At 38.9% G+C, this 20,156-nt stretch overlaps 2 protein-coding genes across 7 annotated transcripts in view; both read right to left on the bottom strand.

The window, feature by feature from the left end:
- Positions 1–428: 428 nt before the first annotated feature.
- Positions 429–6,542, bottom strand: TEKT1 (tektin 1). 2 transcript variants are annotated; one of them, XM_052689127.1, is made up of 9 exons: positions 6,233–6,542; positions 6,001–6,077; positions 4,521–4,763; positions 4,049–4,214; positions 3,687–3,815; positions 3,114–3,257; positions 1,795–2,017; positions 982–1,178; positions 429–715 (listed from the first exon to the last, which is right to left on the bottom strand). In XM_052689127.1, the coding sequence occupies exons 3-9, from the start codon at positions 4,708–4,710 to the stop codon at positions 556–558; spliced, it is 1,209 nt and encodes a 402-aa protein (XP_052545087.1). In that variant the 5' UTR covers positions 4,711–4,763; positions 6,001–6,077; positions 6,233–6,542; the 3' UTR covers positions 429–555. The 2 variants fall into 2 exon arrangements, with proteins under 2 accessions (XP_052545087.1, XP_052545086.1); XM_052689126.1 differs by lacking the exon at positions 6,233–6,542 and having other exon boundaries at positions 6,001–6,218.
- Positions 6,543–8,901: 2,359 nt separating this feature from the next.
- The window catches only part of SMTNL2 (smoothelin like 2), a 33,115-nt gene continuing 21,860 nt past the window's right edge, over positions 8,902–20,156 (bottom strand). Inside the window, exons 7-13 of one of the 5 annotated variants that reach the window (XR_008208136.1) lie at positions 20,031–20,106; positions 18,442–18,612; positions 17,764–17,881; positions 16,321–16,472; positions 11,519–11,821; positions 11,110–11,207; positions 8,902–10,351 (exon numbers count right to left, since the gene is read on the bottom strand). Coding sequence is in view for 2 of the 5 variants with exons in the window: in XM_052689122.1 (XP_052545082.1) it covers positions 11,695–11,821; positions 16,321–16,472; positions 17,764–17,881; positions 18,442–18,612; positions 20,031–20,106 (644 nt within the window). In the remaining 3 variants the exon portion in view is untranslated. Of the gene's footprint in view, positions 11,822–16,320; positions 16,473–17,763; positions 17,882–18,441; positions 18,613–20,030; positions 20,107–20,156 lie in introns of all 5 variants that reach the window. The other 4 variants (XR_008208134.1, XR_008208135.1, XM_052689122.1 and 1 more) reach the window with 4 other exon arrangements.

Raw genomic sequence — 20,156 nt, 5'->3', positions numbered from 1 at the left:
TGAGGCCATCTGTTTGTTCCCATTTTACAAATAGGAAAACTGAGACATGGAGTAAGGAAACGATTAGCCCAAAATCAGCCTTGGCTTCATCTTGATTCAGATGCAGTCAGGTACTCCATTCCACCGCATCATCATTCCCTAGTTCCTGTTGAGTTTAATAACACACTCTCTGCCCAGTTCTTAACAGCAGATGTTAAGAAGAAAAAAAACATACCGCAGCTAATCCTGGCAGTCAACACTCCCACTTGACCAGCTTACCAGTGTCTTGTGAGAGAACTGCTCTAGCTTCCACAACTTCTACACCTCTCAATGGCAAAAAATATCATTGCTTGTACCTGAGATAACATGGAAAGCACATTCCCACATTCCCTCTTATTCTGGAACTTTACTGCCCAGTGGGAGATTTCATCAGACATTCAAGAGCACAGTCCTAGCTGTAAGTACTGTCTGTTTTAATTGCCTCACACATCTAGAATGAGGACAGCATTAATTCAAATCAATAAATTTGGAGTTTGTCAATAAAAATCTCAGCATGAACTGTCCAGTAATATGGCTTTAAAAGTTGTTAATGCAAACAGACTCTCTCATTGGCTTGCAGAGCACTTCATCAATGTATAATGTATCTGCCTTGATCTGGATCTCCTCCTCCAGGGAAAGCTGCCGACGTCTCAGACCTTTCAGCTCTGTTTCAGCCAGTGCCAGTGTGTCCTTTAACCTAACAGGGAAAATACAGCCAGAAGTTAGTTGAGAATACATCGATATTTTGTCATACACAAAAGTAATTCGAAGTGAAAAAACAAGGACGGGGATTCACAATCAGACAATATCCATGCAGTATGCTTTAAAGTGTGCTACCCTTAAGGAAAAAGCATGTCTCAAAATTTCATGGAGAATAGCTGGAACCCAATGTTACTTGGACTATTTATTTAACCAAATAATCTGTACCACAGATTTCCCCACTCTTTCGTCATTCCCACTTGCCTTTGAATGTTGTTTGTAATCTCTTGAATTTCACCGGTCAACCTATATTGCACTGTGTCATAACATAATTCCACTCCAGGGCGATGATTTCTTGCCTCCAAGCGGGTTTGAGCCACTTTAACAGGTCCTTCTTTATCAGCAATTGCTTTCTTTAAAGCTACAATGTTCATCTCCTGCGAGGCAGCCTCCTTCATCACCTTAACAAATCCAACAGAAGAAAGCACAGCACACTTTCTCCTACAATCAGCAAAATCCTCAACATCTTGTTTAATAGCTGTAGTAACAGTAATTACAGTAACACTCATTATGTTAAGGTGTTATTTTATCAACAGATTTTCACAAAGGTTGTCCAGGATTATGACTGGAGAGGGGCCAACATCACTTTAAGTTCAGTGGTTAACTTTTAGAACTCAAGCACAGTTTTCATACATTGAACTTCAATCACACTGGCCCTGATTTTATAAGCCATTAAACTCTTACAGCACAATCGCAAAAAACCCTTAGCAGCCCCATGTATCTAAAAATCACAAGGGAAGTCCTGGCTTCAGTGAAATCTACTAGAATACTTCAATCAATTGACTGATTTGAGGAATACACCTTTATAGCAGTGCACATTTGGATAAGTAAATGAAATCGAAGATGACTGTTAAAGGAAACTGAGGCAAGCTTGTGTTGCAGCTGTTGCCAGTATTGCAAAGGTAAAATTCTTAACCACAGTAGCTCAAGACACCTCAATATACTGGACTGAGCCAACTGGTTGATAACCAAAGCTTACTGTTTACATCTTTTCACTGATGATCTCCTACAACTTACCACTGCAAGGAGTGTCTCCAGCTTGTGCTTGGCACCTCTGACTTCCTCCACTCTATTTCTAAATGCGATATTCACTATCTCATATTGCTTGCACATGTCATTCACTGCCTGGGAGAGGATGCTGTCAATCAGCACCCTTAGTGCCACTGAATTGTTTCTCTGCTTGTCAGCCTTTTCAACATTTATGTTTGAGAAATATATCCAGTCTTCAGGGCTAACAAAACTGAAAGAGATTCAAAATAAAAGGTCATCAGCTGGCAGCATCCACTATTTCATAAATCTATAATTACTCCACAAACCAAGCACGAGTGTAAAAGGAAAAAAAAAAAATCATTTTGCTACAATCTCAAAACAACTTTGTTATTATTTTCCTTTCCTGATAAGAGACTGACTTATAGCAGGAAAAGGGAGAAAAGATATGGACAGATAGGAAGGAAAGATATGGACAAATAGGCAGACACATATAATAACCAGTATTTCTTGGAACATCTTTCATCAATGAAGGTATTACAAGTAATACAATTCAGCTAGTATTATTAACACCAACTTACTATGCACACGTTAATTGTGCACACAGGACACCCCTACATGCTTACATAGTCACTTCCAGCAATAGTTGGGAAGCCCATCCTCAGAAGGGGAGAGTACTGTCTGTGCACTAGTGGCTGGTAGGCAGGTCTCTGGGAAGTCCCTCAGAGATTTCTTTGTTTCATTTCAATAATCATTACTCGTACATAGCAGCGAACGCTGTTCTGGGTATGGTCTGAGTTAAACAACCCGTAAACAACCCCAACTAACATGGGCTAGTGGGAAGAGCTGGCAGTCCCTTGTATTCCAAGCAAGTCAGCTCGCTACTTAGCCTGTTTCTTCTTGCCAGTCTGTTCTTTTGTGGTAGGTATTTCTTCATCGAAACCACTAATTCACACAACATCTGCACACTGGACAGATGAATTAACCTCACATACCTCATCTGCCTCAGTCCAGCATTTGACCTGCTTGGACACCCTGAGAGAGGAGAGGAAGTTAGAGGAATCTATTCTGGGTTTAACCCATGTGAGAATTTACTATAGCTATCTGTGAGACTCAAAAACTTCTGGTGAACAGCAATTCACTGGAAATATGATTATTGTGGCTTATTCCAACAATGTATTACACAGATACTAAAATGATGGACAGAAGTATAAAAAAAATTACACAAGTACAACAGAACAATGATGAATTGTCTTACACACAGCTACTTTAATTTTGCTGCTGCTGCAGTAGTTCATCCTATAATTGATATAATTAACGTATATCCATCAAGTTAAATAACCACTTACTTTCCTTCTATTTCCACTGTTTTATCAGTGTATCTGACATCAGGAGTGTTGTTTGTCAAGCTAGCACAGTAATTGTCAATCATCAAAGCTGTGAACTTGTCTTTCACATCCATTTCCAGGTTGTATTTTGTGGAACGGTTTAGTCTAGAGGAAGAAATGATCGCACTCTAAGCCAAAGTCTAAGCTCTTATAGATCTCCCTAATATGCATGTGAGAAATGGTACACCAGGCAATGCAAATGCTGCTCAAAATTCCTCATTCACAAACTGTTATTTGCAACGTCCCAAGACCTAGAGCATGGTTCAAATTCCGTATAAATCAGTGGTATAATTTCAATTGGAATTAAAGCCACAGGATTGGCTGAGAAGGTTGTAGATCATGTGGCAGTACTTTCAGTTCTAACAGAACTTCTTACAATTAATTATCAAATGTTATGGATTAGAACAGGACTTCTATAACTGTGTAGCGCTGAAGGTAATCTTGGCCCCGCATTCAGCCTGACATAACTTCTCAAGATTATGACAGCCCTGCTTTTCAGCTAACCCATGTTTGTTATGCTCTTTGTCTCTGCACCTGATTTGCTCATTCGTTTGTTCTAATGTACGTTCAAGCAAAGCAATAACCCCCTGCAGAACTCCAGCTTCCTTGACCAATTCCTGTTCCACTTCATCATGCACCAAGTCAGTCCCAGCTCGTCTCTGCCTAAATAGAAAGAGAAAAGCATCAGTCACATTACTAAAACGCCTATAGCTAACAGACAGTGGTGAAGCCCAGCATTCTGTATCCACAGCTTCTCCTTGCCTCTAACGTTATAACACAAACCAGACAGTGATTCTGCTGCACAAGCAGGCCCTTAGTTTGCCACTGTTGTATTTGTTAAAGGTCTGTTACATAGATTTTCTTCTCTGCGTGAATGTTTTTCCTCTTAATCTCACCTGTTCAGGAGACACTTCTGGGAAATTACAAGTGGCTCTCTGCAGCTCTCCAAGGCTTTCTCCAGCCTGATCTTGAAAGTAAACAGTACCTCTGTCTCATTAACAAGTTGTTCAAGTTTGTTATCTAATTCTTGCTTCCAGAACTTTATTTCTTCCAGTCTCTGTTCTGCAGAATGAAAATTTCAAACAACTGTTAATAAAAGCCAGAGCATTGTTGGTCGTATCTTAGATATGGCTAGAAATAGAATGACTTCATTATTGTGTGAATTTCATGCTGGACCTGATGTATGGAGACATAATTTCAAACAAAATAAAGAATCCACTTGAAAATATTTTTGGATGATATCTTGACTTCTCCACGAGATCAGATAACATGCCCTTGACATATATTCTTACTCACAATCATGTAATTTTCTAAGTCCCTCTTAAACACCTAGCTCAAATGACACTTGAAAAGTATACATGGGATTACCTATTTTCTTGTTGACACTGCTTTGGGTTTTCTGAGTTGTCTTTTCTATTTCATCCACCAGTCTTCGACTCTCAGCTACTAAGCGCTCTGAACTGGATTTCTGAGACTCTGTACTGGCACACTGCATCTTGTTTGCAACGTGCCATTCTGAAGAATGCAACTTGGGTGGAGCTTGTAGCATTCTGGCCATTGGTTTTTGAAAGGTTCTGCATGTAACACAGGTGAATTTTTGGAATGTGGAGCCTGAAAACAGGAAAAGGATTATATTTGGCTGCAGAAGCAAAAATATATAAGGATGGGTCCAGGAAGGTAAAAAAAATTCTTGTCCCTTTAACCTTCAAAAAAGCATGAAGAAACGAGAATTTGGAAATGGAAGTTAGAAGAAGAGAAAAACAATCATAGCAAATTGGAGGAAAAAAAAAAAAAAAAAAGTTAACAAATGTAAGAGTTTAAGAGTGTCCTGCAAGTTGTGGTAGACTGTAAAGAAAAACACCAGCAGCAGCAGCACAGTCACTGGAAAAATATGAGACAACAAGACCTGGAAAACTGAAGGAGAAAGTACACCAGATAAAAGTAAATTGAGAAGTCTAGGGAGGGCTAAACAAGAACAAAGAACAAAGGGACACTTCTAAGGCAGTTAAAACCAGTGTCCCCAAAACACAGTCATAGCATTTTGGTTCAATATCAGTTTTTCTTTTAGAGCACTGTGTTTCTCCAGTGTTTCTGAAATAACTTCTCTCTACAGATAAACACAGCAGTTCCTCTGCAACACACAGTTTGTCCCTGCTCTAGCACAGGCATCCTTAAAACATCTCTTTCTCCCCTTAACTGATACTGCTTCACACTGCTTATTCCTAAGGTCAGACCCCAGCTAAAAGCCCCATCTTCTGTTTCCCTTCACTGTGGGATTTGCTCCCAACTGTTGGGAGTCTCTATCTGCATCTCTATCTTCAGAGCAGCACCACAGTGCATTTTTAAATGTGAGACAAATATTCCAGGAGGGGGCTCTGAACGACACGGGAGATCAACAAAGTGGTTGCTATGCAACATGGCTTCTAGCAAACCAACCAGCTTTTGCTCTATCAGGTGGAAGTACAGGAGTACTTCCTTTCACTCTCTGACAGATAAGGTCTGTCTAGAAATAAAAACTTATTGTATGTTAATTGAAATGGTTTCCACAGTAATTTTTAATGGATATATTGCAGAAATGCATTTTAAAAATCTGAAATCAAATGAAAGGTGTGCTGTGCACCTATCTGAAGTTTCAGTTTTACAATATTTTTTAAGCAGTATTCTTTCTCTACTCCATTTTCATGGGAACTGTGTTCTTGACCTACCTGGGACAAAAGACTAGGAGCCTGAGAGAAGTAATGGAGGAGACAGAAAAACACTACATTAGATGCTAAAGTTAAAGTCTAAATTAACACTCCATGTACAACTTGTCCCTTAATACAAATTCTAAAACAGAAGAAAATTTTACCTCAGGTGGTTTTCAGGGCTTAAGTCATAGTAGATTTCCTGAGCGTGCTGTTCATCAAACGATCGGTAAAATCAATTCTGCGATAATTTATAAAGAAATTAGAGTGGTTTGTTAATTCCGGAATAGCCCCATCACTCCTCAAAGGAGAACACCAAGCTCGCCCCTGCCCGCCGCCCCTGCCCGCTCCGCACAAACCGACCCCACCCGCTGGGAGCGCAACGCCTCCACTCACCCAAACATCCGCCAGCCAATCGCAGGCGCCACTTGACTTGCCGTAGCCAATCGGTTTGTCTCCACAGCCTGGCCCGCCCCCCAACGCGCTTCTTACCAACGGTCGCGGTTTCAGGCTTGTATGCGTGCGCTGCTGCGGCCGCAGTTCGTGTTTTGGTGGCCTCTGGCTTTTCGCGCGGCTCTATGGCTCACCGGCCGCGCTCGTTCCCCGGTACTTGCCAGTCTCTCGCTGCGGGAAGGGCGCGGAACGGGCGCGAGGTCACGGGATTTCCCGGAAACCGGGCACCCCGGAAACCGCGGCACCAGAGAAACGGCGGAACTGACGCCCAGGTGGTGCTTGTGATGTCATGTACGACCATCTTGACACTGACATTATGCTAACAAAAACATACACATTTCCAGCTCTAAATTCACAAAGGCGTATTTTAATGTTTGTTGCAATTTATATTAAATGCTCCAGCACCACCTGCTCTCTTTACCATCATCCTCTCAGAAAGGTGGTGCGGCACAGCAGCTGCTGTCTGGGTATTTCCTGATGTACAAAGCTTTCCACTGTGAACTGTGTAGATGACGCTGCTGGGTATACTGAAAACTATATCCAAATTCCCACGCGTGTAAATACAAACCAACAACAACAACAGGAAAAAAAAGCAGTTGCAAATAAATTTAACAGCACAATCAGTAGAAATGGACGTAAGTCAAAACCAATTCCAATGCAGTTGAAAGATCAAACTCTGTGTTTACTGTGCTAACATTTTACAAATCTGATGAGAAAAAGTTTGACTGAAGTCTGTACATTGCCTTGCAGGTCACTGTGTAAAGTTAACCATCCAAGATCACAGTGTCTTGATGTATATAATACATATAATCCAAAATGTGATGTCAGGTAAACTGAGCTGTCTAGTAGTTATGATTAAAAAGCCCAGATTTATGGGATGAATTTTATAACATTATATGAACTTATTATCAGTAACAATAAATGCTTCCTGCATGGTTCTTATTCATTGACCCACGCATGTTAAAGATTACTGTAGGGTGGGGGTTTTTTGCTTTTTCACATTTTACTGGCATTAGGATAAAGCATGAGACTGCAGCTGATTATTAGCTGAAACTAACTTACAGGAATGAGAGGAAAGATGAATGAATGTGGTATTCGGCTACAGAGTTGCATGATGAGTTTGTGTGTTCTACTTCAAACATGCATTTTGACTCTTACCACAAACACTGTTTAGTATTGTAAATCTGTATTATTACGTGAAAAGTATTATTGTTTAATATTATCTTGATTACTGTAGCCTATTCCCTTGCCAAAGGCAAAGTACTACACTTGCTTCACAATATCAAAGTATCACCCCGTCACCACTGTTTGCTTTAGAAATGGGAATAAGACTGTGATGACAGCAGTAGTTCTCTGTCATGGTGAATCATGTATGATTTGTATGACTTTTGTATGATTTTTTATAACAAATCTATTATGTATTACTGCCTCTATGTAACGTGTTCGTGGACATAAGAAGGCACTTTCTTTGATGGAATTACAGGATGCAGCCTGATTTTTGTCCTTTTTAAGCTTTTTTTGAATCATGAACAAATTTGAAATGACATAATCTTCTATAGGTTTACGTAGAATATAATGGGGCCTGACAGTTCCTGTTCATAAGGTTCAAACCAGGCCACTGGATTGTTCTGTGATAACTTCTTTAACTGTGTATATTGAGACAAAATCAGCAGTTGGAATGGCAGCTTAAGTATACTTTTAAAAACCAGCTAAGCCTTTAGCTTGAGTGTTCGATTTCCCTCCATAAAAGCATTCTTAATGTTTCATCATTGGCAAAAACTGCTTTAACACTAACAAACCAGAGGTGAGGAATAGTTCTAAAAGTGAATGTGTTTTTTTTTTTTTTTTCCCTAAAAAGCTGAAGTTCATGGAATATTCTTTCCTAGGGCCCTGTCCCAATCTCTTCCCTACTTCCATCCATGCTTGATCAGGTGATGATCCCAGCAGTGTATTTGGTACTGCTACTACAGTCAGCACTCGTGACAGTGCTCCATTGGAGAGCATCAAAATCAGAATGCAGATAAAGTGGAACTGGAATTTGACCTGTATTTCCTCCCTCAGTCTAGAATGTGTAGGCTAATCAGAACTTTCTTGCTGCTTTGCTCAATAAAACAAGAATCTTCTATATTCATAGAATATTTCCTCCACTTCTATCATTATTTGTCTTATGAGTACTGATTTAATGGCATTCACCATTTATGTCTACAAGTCCTTGTTAGAAGCCAGGATTTTTAGAGGCAGAGATGCTGTAGAGTCTCAACAAATTGGAAACCTCTGCCAGTGACAGGTTTGGGATAGATCCCTTGGACTTGCTTGGGCTACCATTTTAATCTTACTGTAATAATATCTCTCTGTAGCAGATGCAGTGCCTTCAGGATGGGTCAATAGATTTGGTTACTTGAAAGTCACCTATGGAGATACTTTTTCAAAAGTGAAAATCAAATAGACAGTGGCAGTGAACTGCGGCCTAAGAAAATGCTTGCACTGCTTAGATTTCAGTGCGCATCTTTAACAGCTATCCTTTTGTCTTTGTTGTTAATTTCATATACGGCTAGTACAATAAGATAGAGAGTCACTTGCATTGCTTTTTAAGAACAGAATTACTCACAGCATTTGTAGGTTAATCCTCCGGCATGTAGTTTATTTCAGTGCTATGTTCTAAGGCAAAACTGCTCAGAAATGGCTTGTAAACAACAACACTGACTAAAGAGAACAAAATGTGTTTAAAGGCTGAAAGTGTGAGGGTTTTGAAAGTTTTAACAAGGAAAAATATAATCACCTAAACAGTAGGTAATGGCTCTGCTAGGAGTATTTTGAAAATCTGACATTAAAAAAAAAAATTGATCCAGACTTTAGAAGTAGGATAAAGATGCCAACAAACTGAGATAGTACTGGATATTGGATACAGTGCAGAAACTGTAAAAAAAAAAAATCCAAGACACTCCATCTGTGTAAAATACAATATGCTGACTTAATATATTGTTCCTTTGTCATTCATGTTAAACACATTTACCATCATATTCATACACACTGTATTACTTTTAACTAGAAACACTAAAAAAACATCAGGGGCATACTTTACATACATTATTAAATTTAATCATACAAGCTCATCCAGGCTATATATTATAGATCAGGCATTCTCTAATGCATTTTAGTGCACTGTACTTTTCTGTAACTATGCGATAATACCATATCTATCATGTCCTTATATACAAACCATCAGGAGTTAAAACCTGTCTTCTACTCCCCAGCTGGCAAGATACCTTTATGATTGTCTCTTTAAAATGGGAGAAATTTTGGAAACTGCACAAATAGCTTTTGGGTAAATGTGAACAAGCTAAACTGTAGCAAAAGCCTTAATTCCCCTTAATGAATTGGCAAAACTACTTATGCCTAGAATTTCCTTTTTTATAATTATTTGCTACTAGACCAAAATTGGCCAAGCACTTAACCATGTCCTCAGCACTCAAATCACACAGGACAATCATTCATGACCTGAGACTGTGTACAAATTAAATGTATAAAGCTGCTGCTGCCAGTAATATAGCTGCAGTGGAACTTGGCTCTGCTAGTCAATGAAAAATATTCTGCTATAAGAATGGAAATATGCACATCACATACCTACTGCAGACTCATTTCTCATTGTGCCTAATTTGATCATTTCTCCAAAACACAACTAGTTTACAGAGCGTTTGTTGGAACAATTTATTCATCAGAACTATGATCATTCAAGAAAGTTAGGAACCAAAGACAATGGCAGACACATTACAAACACCTTGCCTGTCCTCTGTCCACTTGCACTAAACCTGTATGAGCAGTGCCTGGGATTACTACTAGTTTAATCACATATCTTTCAGAAACATACTAAGATGCACATTTAAAACATGCTTTCAAGCTGTTTCCAGCATGTTGTAGAAACAGGCTAGGCACATTGTGGACAGCTTTTGGTGATCCAGCTCTTCAGCAGTTAGCTTATACTCTACCTTTACATGTTTTTTTCTTTTCAGACTTTGTCTGATAAAGCGGTTGCTTCATTCATGGTTTCTTAAGTAAACTTCACTGGAAAGGAAGGATAAAATAAAATCCTTCTATAAAGAAGCAGTAATTCTAAAGAACATTTTATATGTTTTATTATAAACTGTCATCAACACAGAGCCAAAGTCATCTTTGTAACTATCTACAAAGAGCATAAATAAATGCAGGTTAAAAACCCATTCTCTAGCATGAGTTGAGGGCTTGTGGCTGGCTGTTTTTACTTTATATAGACTATTCTTAGAATAGAAATACATTAAAAAGCCCTAGAAAAAAAAAAAAAAGCTTATTTAGTGTTTTTGTTTACAGTGTTCAATGGGAGAACAAAGCTATGTTGATTTAGCAAACAGAAAATCAGAAAAGATAAAACATGAACTTTATGTCTAGCAATTCTGACGCAAACCCACTCTAGTTGATGGAGACACTGTTGATTTAACATTAATTTAATTGAAACCAGATACTAGCCCAAGGCATTTTAGAGTTCCCACGTATTTCACACTTTTTTTTGGAACACTGCCTGGCCACATTAGAGAGAGAACATGGGGACTGAACAAGCTGTAAAGGCTTCATTCCTGTCCATGCTGGACCTCTGCTCTCCAGAGCTTAGAATAGTGCCTATTTCACATGCGCATGTGTGCATGCACACGTTCACTGAAGTGGGATGGAGATGGTGGAGGGGTAATATTGCTAAATTTGCTAAACAGGATTTTTCTTGTCTGTCTATTACTTCTGTGGTATACTGAGCAAAGAAGTGGAAGTGAAGTAGCTGCCTCCTAGAGTTTTACCTGTATTTTTAGGAGGGAACATCTTCATAGCAGAATTACTTGTCAGCGTATAAAACTGTTTCTAGCCCAGTAATGTAGCAACAGGACAAGGAGTTACCCTATCAAAAGAGGGTAGAGATTTGGATTAGATATTAGGCAGAAATTATTTACCATGAAGACAGCGAGGTACCGGAACTGATTTCCCAGATAAGTTTTGGATGCCCCATTCCCAGAAGTATCCAAGGCCAGGGTGGCTGAATCTTTGAGCGACGTGATCTAGCGAGTGGCAACCCTGCCCACAGCGGTGGGATTAGAGCTAGATGATCTTTAAGGTCCCTTCCAACCCAAGCCATTCTGTAATTCTAACAGAGACAGGAGCTGAGATTTAGCTTCCTGTAACCTTTGAAAGAATATTAAAAATTAAACCTACTATTAGCACCAAAAGTACATAGGCACTGCTCAGCAACACTTCAGTCAGCAAATACAATTGAATGCTTTTCACTGTCCACATGCTTGCAAGAACTAACAGTGTTCTATTTGCAAAATGTCAGTCTTCCCATTAGCATAATATACTTGATCATTCTGGCTGGATGGGTGGTGATGGTTTTACTCAAAGCGTCGTAGATGATTATACAGAGATTGGACATAAGTGAAGACACACATGGGATCTGGCTTGTGGCCCATCATCATCATGTCATCCACTTCTATCAGACGATCACAGTGAGCCATTTTCCTGTAGTGATAATAAAACAGATTCAGCAAATCAAGAGTTAAAGCCAAAGCCTGTAACTATTTCCAAGATTCTTTGCTGCTCTGAGTTGAGCATCACTGAGGGATATAAGAAATCCTGAGATTTATCAGGAACAGTGAAATGGTCAGGCTGAGGTAATATTGGAGTCTGTTATTTTAGCGATCATGGAAAATACTTGTTCTTCCCCTCTTTTCCTCTATACTGTGATCTGACCCAATCTTGTATGGCCTTTTTCACTGTCCTATGTTTCTGTGGCATGTAATATAATCTCATTCCTGTGCCCAAGACTTAGTAAACAGGGCAAAATGAGTTTGCAAGCTGTGAGTTTTTCTACTTATTAAACAGAAAACTTCTAAAGAATAGGAAAACATGAGATCAGATGTGCTCATTAAAAGCCAAAGTGGCCATAGGTTCTTCTTGTTTGCTTTCCCCTGTCCTTACATGAGCAACTTGGATTGCTGTCCAAGATGACCGTCATGTTGGAGAGCATAAACCTGAGATCTAGAGCATTGTAAAGAAAAAGAAAGATCTGCTCAAGCCTAGGATTAAAAATCACAAAGACAGTAAGCATTTGAGCTGTTGAGCTCACATTATGGCTAACAGCAATAATTGAGAACCTTTTCTGGCAATAAGAGAACAGTTTAGATGCCATCACAGCTAAGGAGAAGTAATTTCTGTAGATATTTCTTACCCAATGTCTCTCTTTGTGTGCATGCTCAAGTTCTTGACTTTTCCTTATACTTATTGCTAGATTGAAATTGAGGTAAAAGCACACTTTGATTTTGAGAGTTGTATATATTTTAAGTTCAGAGAGTAACCATCTGAAAATGCTGTAGTGTCATTTTAACTCACTGATGTGTAAGAAAATTTGTGTATGCTTATTTGTGTAAAAAACTGTGATTCACAAATTACATAAATAATTTGCCAGATGCTAGAATAGGGACAAGGGAAGAGCAACTGATGTCATCTACCTCAACTTCTGCAAGGCAGTTGATGCAACAGAAGGAAAGAATGCCATCCAGAAGGACCTGGACAAGCTTGAGACGTGGGCCCACATGAACTAAATGAGGTTGAACAATTCCAAATGCAAAGTGCTGCACTTTCTCTGGGACAATCTCAGACATGAGTACAGACTGGGAGAACAGCTCATTAAGAGCAGCCATGAAGAGAAGGACTTGGAGGTTCTGATGGATGAAAAGCTCAACATGAGCCTGCAGTGTGCATTTGCAGCTCAGAAGGTCAACTACATCCTGAATGCCTCAAAAAAAAAGTAGCAGCCAGCAGTGTAAAGGAGGCAATTGTCCCCTTCTACTCTGCCCTTGTGAGGCACCATCTGAGGTACCATGTTCAAGCTTAAGGCTCCCACCACAAGAAATATATGGAGCTGTTGGAGAGGATCCAGAGGAGGCCACCAAGATTATCAGAGAGCTAAAGCACCTCATCTATGAAGAAAAGTTGATGGAGTTGAGGTTGTTTAGCCTGGAGAAGGCTCTGAGGAGACCACATTGCAACCTTCTGGTACTTAAAGGGGGCTTATAAAAAAAAAAGCCCAAATATTTTACATGGGCAAATAGTAATAGAAGGAGTTAGAATGGTCTTAAGAGAGATTTAAGTAAGATATTAGGAGGAAATTTTTTAGTTAGAGGTTGGTGAGGCACAGGAACAGGTTGTCCAGAGAAGTTGTGGATGCTCCATTCCCTGGAGGCATTCAAGATCAGGTTGGTGGGGCTGTAAGCAGACTGATCTAATGTCTGGCATTCCTTCTTAGAGCAGGGGGAGGTAGAACTAGATGATCTTTAAGGTTCCTTGCAACTGAAGCCATTTTGTGATTCTATGAACCCTCACACAAAACTCAATTCCAAAAGTTAATTTGCTTGCTCTTTCCCCTTTAAGGGTCACAGATTTTCCTGGAGACATTGCATATATTAACATGCCTGAGATTCAAATCATGTTTTGTGCAAGTGGGATTGGCAAAGAAGCTACAAGTTGAATGTCCAGTCCCAGTGGGCTGTCGAGTAAAAGTTGGATGCATTGTGCTCTATGAATTCAAGTTTCCTTTCTTATGATTGACATGGACAAATCCATTAAGACTTCTTAATTACTTGAAAAACAAAATGAAAAAAACAAAAACAAACAAAAAACCTACAAACAACACTTTCTCCCCCAATAATTAAAAAAAAAAAAAAAAAATCAAACATAGAAGTAGTATACAGCGGTTGGCTTTTTACTCCTCTAAGGTGAACTCATTAGCCTGTTTTCTCAAGTTTAGCTAAGGCTGACAAAGTAACTACAACTAAATTTTTCCAATTTAAATGACATGTTTGTGGTATAGCAACTGCAATGTTAATTGCACAGTTACACTGAAATGCTGAAGATCTGCACTTGTTTGCCTAAACAGAGAACCACACAATAGAATTCTTTACATTTCTAGAAATATAAGTTCTACATGAACTATAGCACTGGCTGCCTCTCCCTTATTCTTTATAAATTAGTTTCCCATGCTTACAATTTATCTTTTTTGAACACTGGAAAGAAGTCACTTTATAATGCAATTCAGACCTCTTGACTTTGAATATGTTACAGAACAATAAAGAGATAGGACACGGGGTTTTCACTAGTACTGCGCTTTCTATTTCTCTCCATTACAACACCCTTATTTCCATTACATGCATAGCATATAATGGTGTACATGGTCCCGACAACACTGATGAAGCCAAAGCTTTGTTCCTGTTACTTTCAGAAAGGGAAAGAAGAAATGCCATCTTAACTGGTACACACCAGTCTGTTGCAAAAGAAGCATCTGTGGGAACCTGAGGGATCTATCTTTGCAGTTGAGTACACAGTCAGATCAGTTCTGCCCATAATTAAAAGTTAGTCTCCACTTCATCTGATCAGGAGAGAGCACTGCAGTGCCCCGATCAATAAACCATCAAATACATAACATTGTGATGCTAGTTATCACCAAAATAATTATTTCCCCAAGTAATACATAAAAGAGATGCAGAATAAATCTTTCTGAAGACTGAGGAGTAATTTGCATTTATTTGTATTACAGGTATGTAGTATTCAAATACATTCACTAGGCTGAACTGAGTTTGTCTGAGCATCAGTTTCCACAGATGCAAACCCCTGTAATTCTGCACGAGTAGAATTTGTTAATAATAGCCTATGTGAAAGATTAACTGTCATTGATACTAAAATCCATACAAAAATAAAGATACATGATAAATGAAGTGGCAGGCTGATAATTGAACAACTTTCCTCCCTGTTAATAACCTTTTGCAGACCTAGGCAAACATCAGTGTAAGTAGAAGCCAAACATGGCTTCTACTCAGCATTCCTTGGCCGCAGAGAAGCTAACAGAGAAACCAAACTGCTCAATTAAGAAATGCAAGGACGCAGAAGTCATACTGCACACCCACTGGCAATGTAAAAATCACAACAGAGACAGTAAATATCTAAAATGTACTTTAATCTACAGGTTGCAACTTTCTTTTTCTGGAAACTATTCGGACAGCTAAACATAGATCACGCAAGATAAAAGTATGCAAGTCTCGCTTACCAACACACAGCCATCCAGTAGATTGTTAACAATTACTTCTGTCATGCAATCTGTTCTGTTTATATTGTGTTTCTAATGGGCTGGGCTATATACACTTTGGGTTTTGTCTTGTAAGTCCCAGAGAATGCAAATATGTACGGTTTAGGAACTTTCCAGGTAGTCATTTACATGACCTGAGAAATAATATTCTGTCAGTAACAACCTCTATAAAATATATTTGCCAGGGCTATTTTCTTTTAAAAGCAGCATCCCATTGTAATGAAGTTCTTATCAATACACACTACCAAATATTGGAAGGCAAGCATTTACAGCAGATGTTAATAAGGCACCTTGAAGTGTGACAAGTGCAAGCTGTGAATTTCTACATCTATGTAGAGCACAACTGAAATCCAGTGACTGCACATACACTCATACAACATACTGAAAAAGCCAGTAATGCATACAAATGTAAGATCAAAACTACAGTACAGTCTTACAGCATCAGGGAACAATGAGAAGCAACAGAATTAAGGACTCCAGAGATCCTTTGAAGCTAATGGCTTTGTGCAGTAGCAGTCTTGTTAGCAATATCATCTGTGGTAAAATGCAGTGAGTAAAACCTACTGCTAACAGAAGCTGCAGCAGTCACATGTTCTAGCAGTTGCTTCTAGGATCACAGAAGTGAGAAAGCAGAATTGAAGTACCACTCAAAGATAGTTCTGAACATGGGACTCCAGTCAGCTACTCTGTGTCTGGCAAAATCACATTTGATTTTCAGTTGCTGTTCTATGCATTCTTCGTGCAGAGCTTTATTTTTTAGCACAACACACTTAAGTTAATGATATAGGATCTACGGAAAGAATGATTAAACTCTTCACTGCTGTCCAGCTTCATGAGATTGGAATTGCAAGCACTTCAGAGAGATTTAAGGAATACTCACTCAGCCATGGTGAAAGCCAGCTCAAAGTTCTGCTTGCGGTTAGCTGGATCAAGCTTATTATAATCAAAAGTTTCAGGAAAGAAAGAATGTACAAGAGCACAGAATGCCATCCCATCATTCCAGCTTGAGGAGAAGTTCTGGAGATCAATGTGCTGTCACAACGAAAACAAACCACACATTAATGCAGTGCTGGAGAACATGGAAGAGCAGTTGCTTTCACTCACTGTAGTTTTCTGTCTTGTTCTCCCACTGACTAGAGTAACAGAGCACAGGCTTTGTGGTTTTCCTTCCCCTCTGCGCATGTCCAATACATTAATTGTACTCTGAGAAGAAAGGGCCTCTTGCCTGACGTGCCCAGATACAAAGCAAACATACACTCAAGGTCCCTGATCCCAAAAGCTAGTAAAATACTGTGAAGAATCTCGTGAAACTCAGTGAGCTCTGGAGCAGGCCCAATGTACCAGCTCAGTGTCGACGTACAGTGAGGACATTGCTTATGCCTGTGAAGTATTTATAATTGAAAAATGGTTCACCTTGTGATAAATAATACTGGATAAAGACCTGCTTACTTGCTGCTCAGTAAGGCCTAATTCATTGCTTCTTTATTATACAGAGTAGTAGAAATACTGGAAGAGTTAGGCCTACTGCAGACTCTGCTTCTTAGAACTAATGTTTATTGTTACTTTCAACTGCCAGAATGAAACAAAGTATGTTTTGGTTCTCTGCTGGTGTTGCTTTCGCATCATATAAAATTTGAAATCCAACTTTCCTCTTTAACAACTAACAGTCACGTTCATTAGCTCTGCTGGAAAATACTGTGATTTAGCACATTTTACAAAATGCTGAAGAACATGCATTACTGGGAAAAAAAAAGCCACAAACAAAACTGGAAAATTTTTCTCTTCCCCCTTGAAACTGCTTTGGGAATTATGGCTTAAGGCCAGGTAAAATTACTGAAGATCTCAGCAACTGAATTCTCTTATCTACTGTGATGTTGCCTTACAGAAATTAATTCACTAACATGTTGTGATTCTCTCTCAAATATTTAATAAAAATTCACTTATCTAAAATCAGAAGAGAATAATTTGGTCTTTTGTGCAGCCAAAATGAGACAGGTTCTATGTACTGGAAAAATACTGTTCAGACTTTATGTGATGAGAATGCAAAAATCACAGTCTGCATCTAAGAAAAATACATGCGTATAGTGAAGTCCACATATGTAACCATGGAAATGTCAGCTTCCAGAGCAAACACTGCTGCAATGCTTTGAGAGACATAGAAAAATCTCATTCATGCAATGACTGTCCTGAAGTGTTGCCCACGCAACATGATGTCAGAACACCGTGACACCGGGAGAAGTTAACTCACTGTTTAGCATGTTTTACATTCAGTTTTTGAGTAGGTTCTTCTGAAAAAGAGAGCTGGAAGTGCTAATGTCTTCACCTTGTATCCTATGGTTTTTGAGCGACACCAGTCTAACAAAATTTGCTTAATGCTGCTAGCGCTGGCAACCCCAAAACTCTGTGATCTCTTCAGTTTAGGTCTGGATTGTCCTTTTCCTCTGGAAAATTAACAGAGACTGGATTAAATTACATTCTAGAATAACTTAAACCTACTTGTCAGCAACATATATGCAACCTTGCCCAGATTCACTCCCTGATCAGATGATATTTGAGAAACACATGGCTAAAATTTCAACATGCCGGTTCCACAAATAAAAAACATTTTCTTGTCACTGAAGCCAGGATTTTGAGTCTTCTTCTGTTTAAATCATGCCCTTATCATGATGTATAAAGAGTAGTCCTTGTTGTTCTTCCTTAACAAATGACAACAAAAGATCCTCAGTTTCTTATTTTAAGAAGAGAAGGCAGCTTTCACAACACTCCTAATAAAAGGCATCAGCTTCTTCAGCTAAACAACTTCAAAGATAGAAATCGGTACCTGTAAATTTCCAGGGCTCAATTTGCAATGTCAGCAAATCTGTACGTTTCTTTACAGCCCCCTGAGCTCAAAATTCTACACTGTAAGAGTCTTCCCACCAAGTTGCCCTCTGCTAGCAACAATCAACAAATTAGTTTCCCATAAACAAATCCATTCTGGAGATGTAAGAGAGTGACATACTTTCCACTGTCTTGCTCAAATTTCTCAAAAAGTGCTTTCCTGGCCTGTGTTCCTGTAGTTCGTGGAAGCGTCTGAGACCGTACCAGTTCTCGCCTTCTTTCAACTTGACGATGTACAGTAGGAGGAGAGGAGTGAGGCTTGGGTGTCACACCACAGTAACTATCAGTTGCACTAGAAAAGAATTACAGGAAAACTATGTGGTTAAAGAAAAAATAAAAGTAGCACTCTGCAGTGCCAGCAGTCAGCATAAATTCCCAGGGTTGCCTGTCAAAACAGAAACTTCAAGAGTATGTGAATGGGTCAAAAGTAATTTAAGTGAAGGTTAAAGTTCTATTAATAGACAATAGCACTCAAGTACAGAAAGTTCTGAGGTACTTTTAGGCATGAGACATAGTTAGCCAAGCCACAAAGGCTTTACAGCCCAGAGTAGAAGAACAGCAACACCTTTAAGAAAACACATAAATTAAAGCAAAAGTTGTGGAGACACAGAAGTACTGAATCCCTTTAACTTCCAACTGTTCGTTTCCCAGAAGATTTAATTCACATTTTAAAAATAAACTTGAACAGCAATTCAGGAAGTAATTTTGAAAATTTTAGTTATAGTACACAGAATCCTTAGCACATTGGTGTTGCTTCACTGATTGCAACTTGAAAATATGATTAATATAAAGGATTATATTTTCATTCGTGTTTATTTGAGCAGTAAACCACTGCATCAGAATTAAGGAAGTAAGCCAGGCTTAGCTTTGAAAGTGCTCCCCATGATGCACAAACTGAAGCAAAGAGTGTGACACTGAATTTACTGTTAAGTTCTGATATATCTGGAGGTCATTCTCCTGACAGCAAGATCTGCAAAGTGCTTGGTATATCAAATGTTGGAACAAACTTGGAAGAAACGTTATGTCAAAATCTGTATGATTTTCAAGGCATGAAAAAGCTCAACTTAAGAGATTTAAATTGGCTATTCTTTCCCTTTTCTTGATGCATATTTTGCATGCCAGGATTGCCTGGTTATGGCTGTAGTAATTGCCATACCACATAACACTATACTAGGGAACTGTGACTGTATTAATTAAAAAAAAGTAACCTTTTTTTTTTCCCCCCCCAAAAAGACAGCTAGAACTCTTCTGTATCCTGCAATGCGTTTATCTACAAACCAAACTCTAGTCTAGCCAAACTATGGATGTTTGATGGCAGTCATTCGCTGGTTTTCAAAATATAAGTTCAAAGCAGAAACTGACACATCTGACTATTTTTAAAAGTATTTTCAAAATGCCTGAGATCTCTCTTCCCCTAACAAAAATCCACCGCAGAGTAGCGTAGTGCTAGTAGCACGTTTTAAAAAAATGTGAAATCCACAACTAAGTCTGCTTTAAACTGCTCCACAAAAGGTTGATTGTTGGTTTTGATTTTTGTTTTCTTTCCCTCTTTCCTTCTCATCTCTGCTCCACAAAGCTCTCATGGAGGCTTACAAACTTTAATGTGTTTAAATTACAGCATCTGGGACTCACCTGTTCTATAAATCAGCAAGATACTTCAAGAATATACAGAACACAATGGCCTAACAAAACATCAAGGTAAATGCTTACCTTTCACCAGTTTTGTTTCCACTACTTGCTTCATAGCTTGCAGTAGAGACAGGCTTAGTGACAGACGTGGCATTCACTGTACCAAAAAAAAAAAAAAAAAAAAAGTAGTATTAACGTTGAAACATT

The sequence above is a fragment of the Tympanuchus pallidicinctus genome, unplaced genomic scaffold (genome assembly GCF_026119805.1).
Source record: "Tympanuchus pallidicinctus isolate F22 unplaced genomic scaffold, pur_lepc_1.0 scaffold24, whole genome shotgun sequence".
NCBI lineage: Eukaryota > Metazoa > Chordata > Aves > Galliformes > Phasianidae > Tympanuchus > Tympanuchus pallidicinctus.
This window is presented reverse-complemented; position numbering and strand designations above follow the sequence as displayed.

Coding starts and splice junctions, on each gene's coding strand:
- TEKT1 (XM_052689127.1), bottom strand. CDS start 4,710: ATGGCCAGAATGCTACAAGCTCCACCCAAGTTGCATTCTTCAGAATGG. Junction 3,816..4,048: donor CAGAAGTGTCTCCTGAACAG/GTGAGATTAAGA, acceptor CTTTCTATTTAG/GCAGAGACGAGCTGGGACTG. Junction 3,258..3,686: donor CAAACGAATGAGCAAATCAG/GTGCAGAGACAA, acceptor TTCTTCCTCTAG/ACTAAACCGTTCCACAAAAT.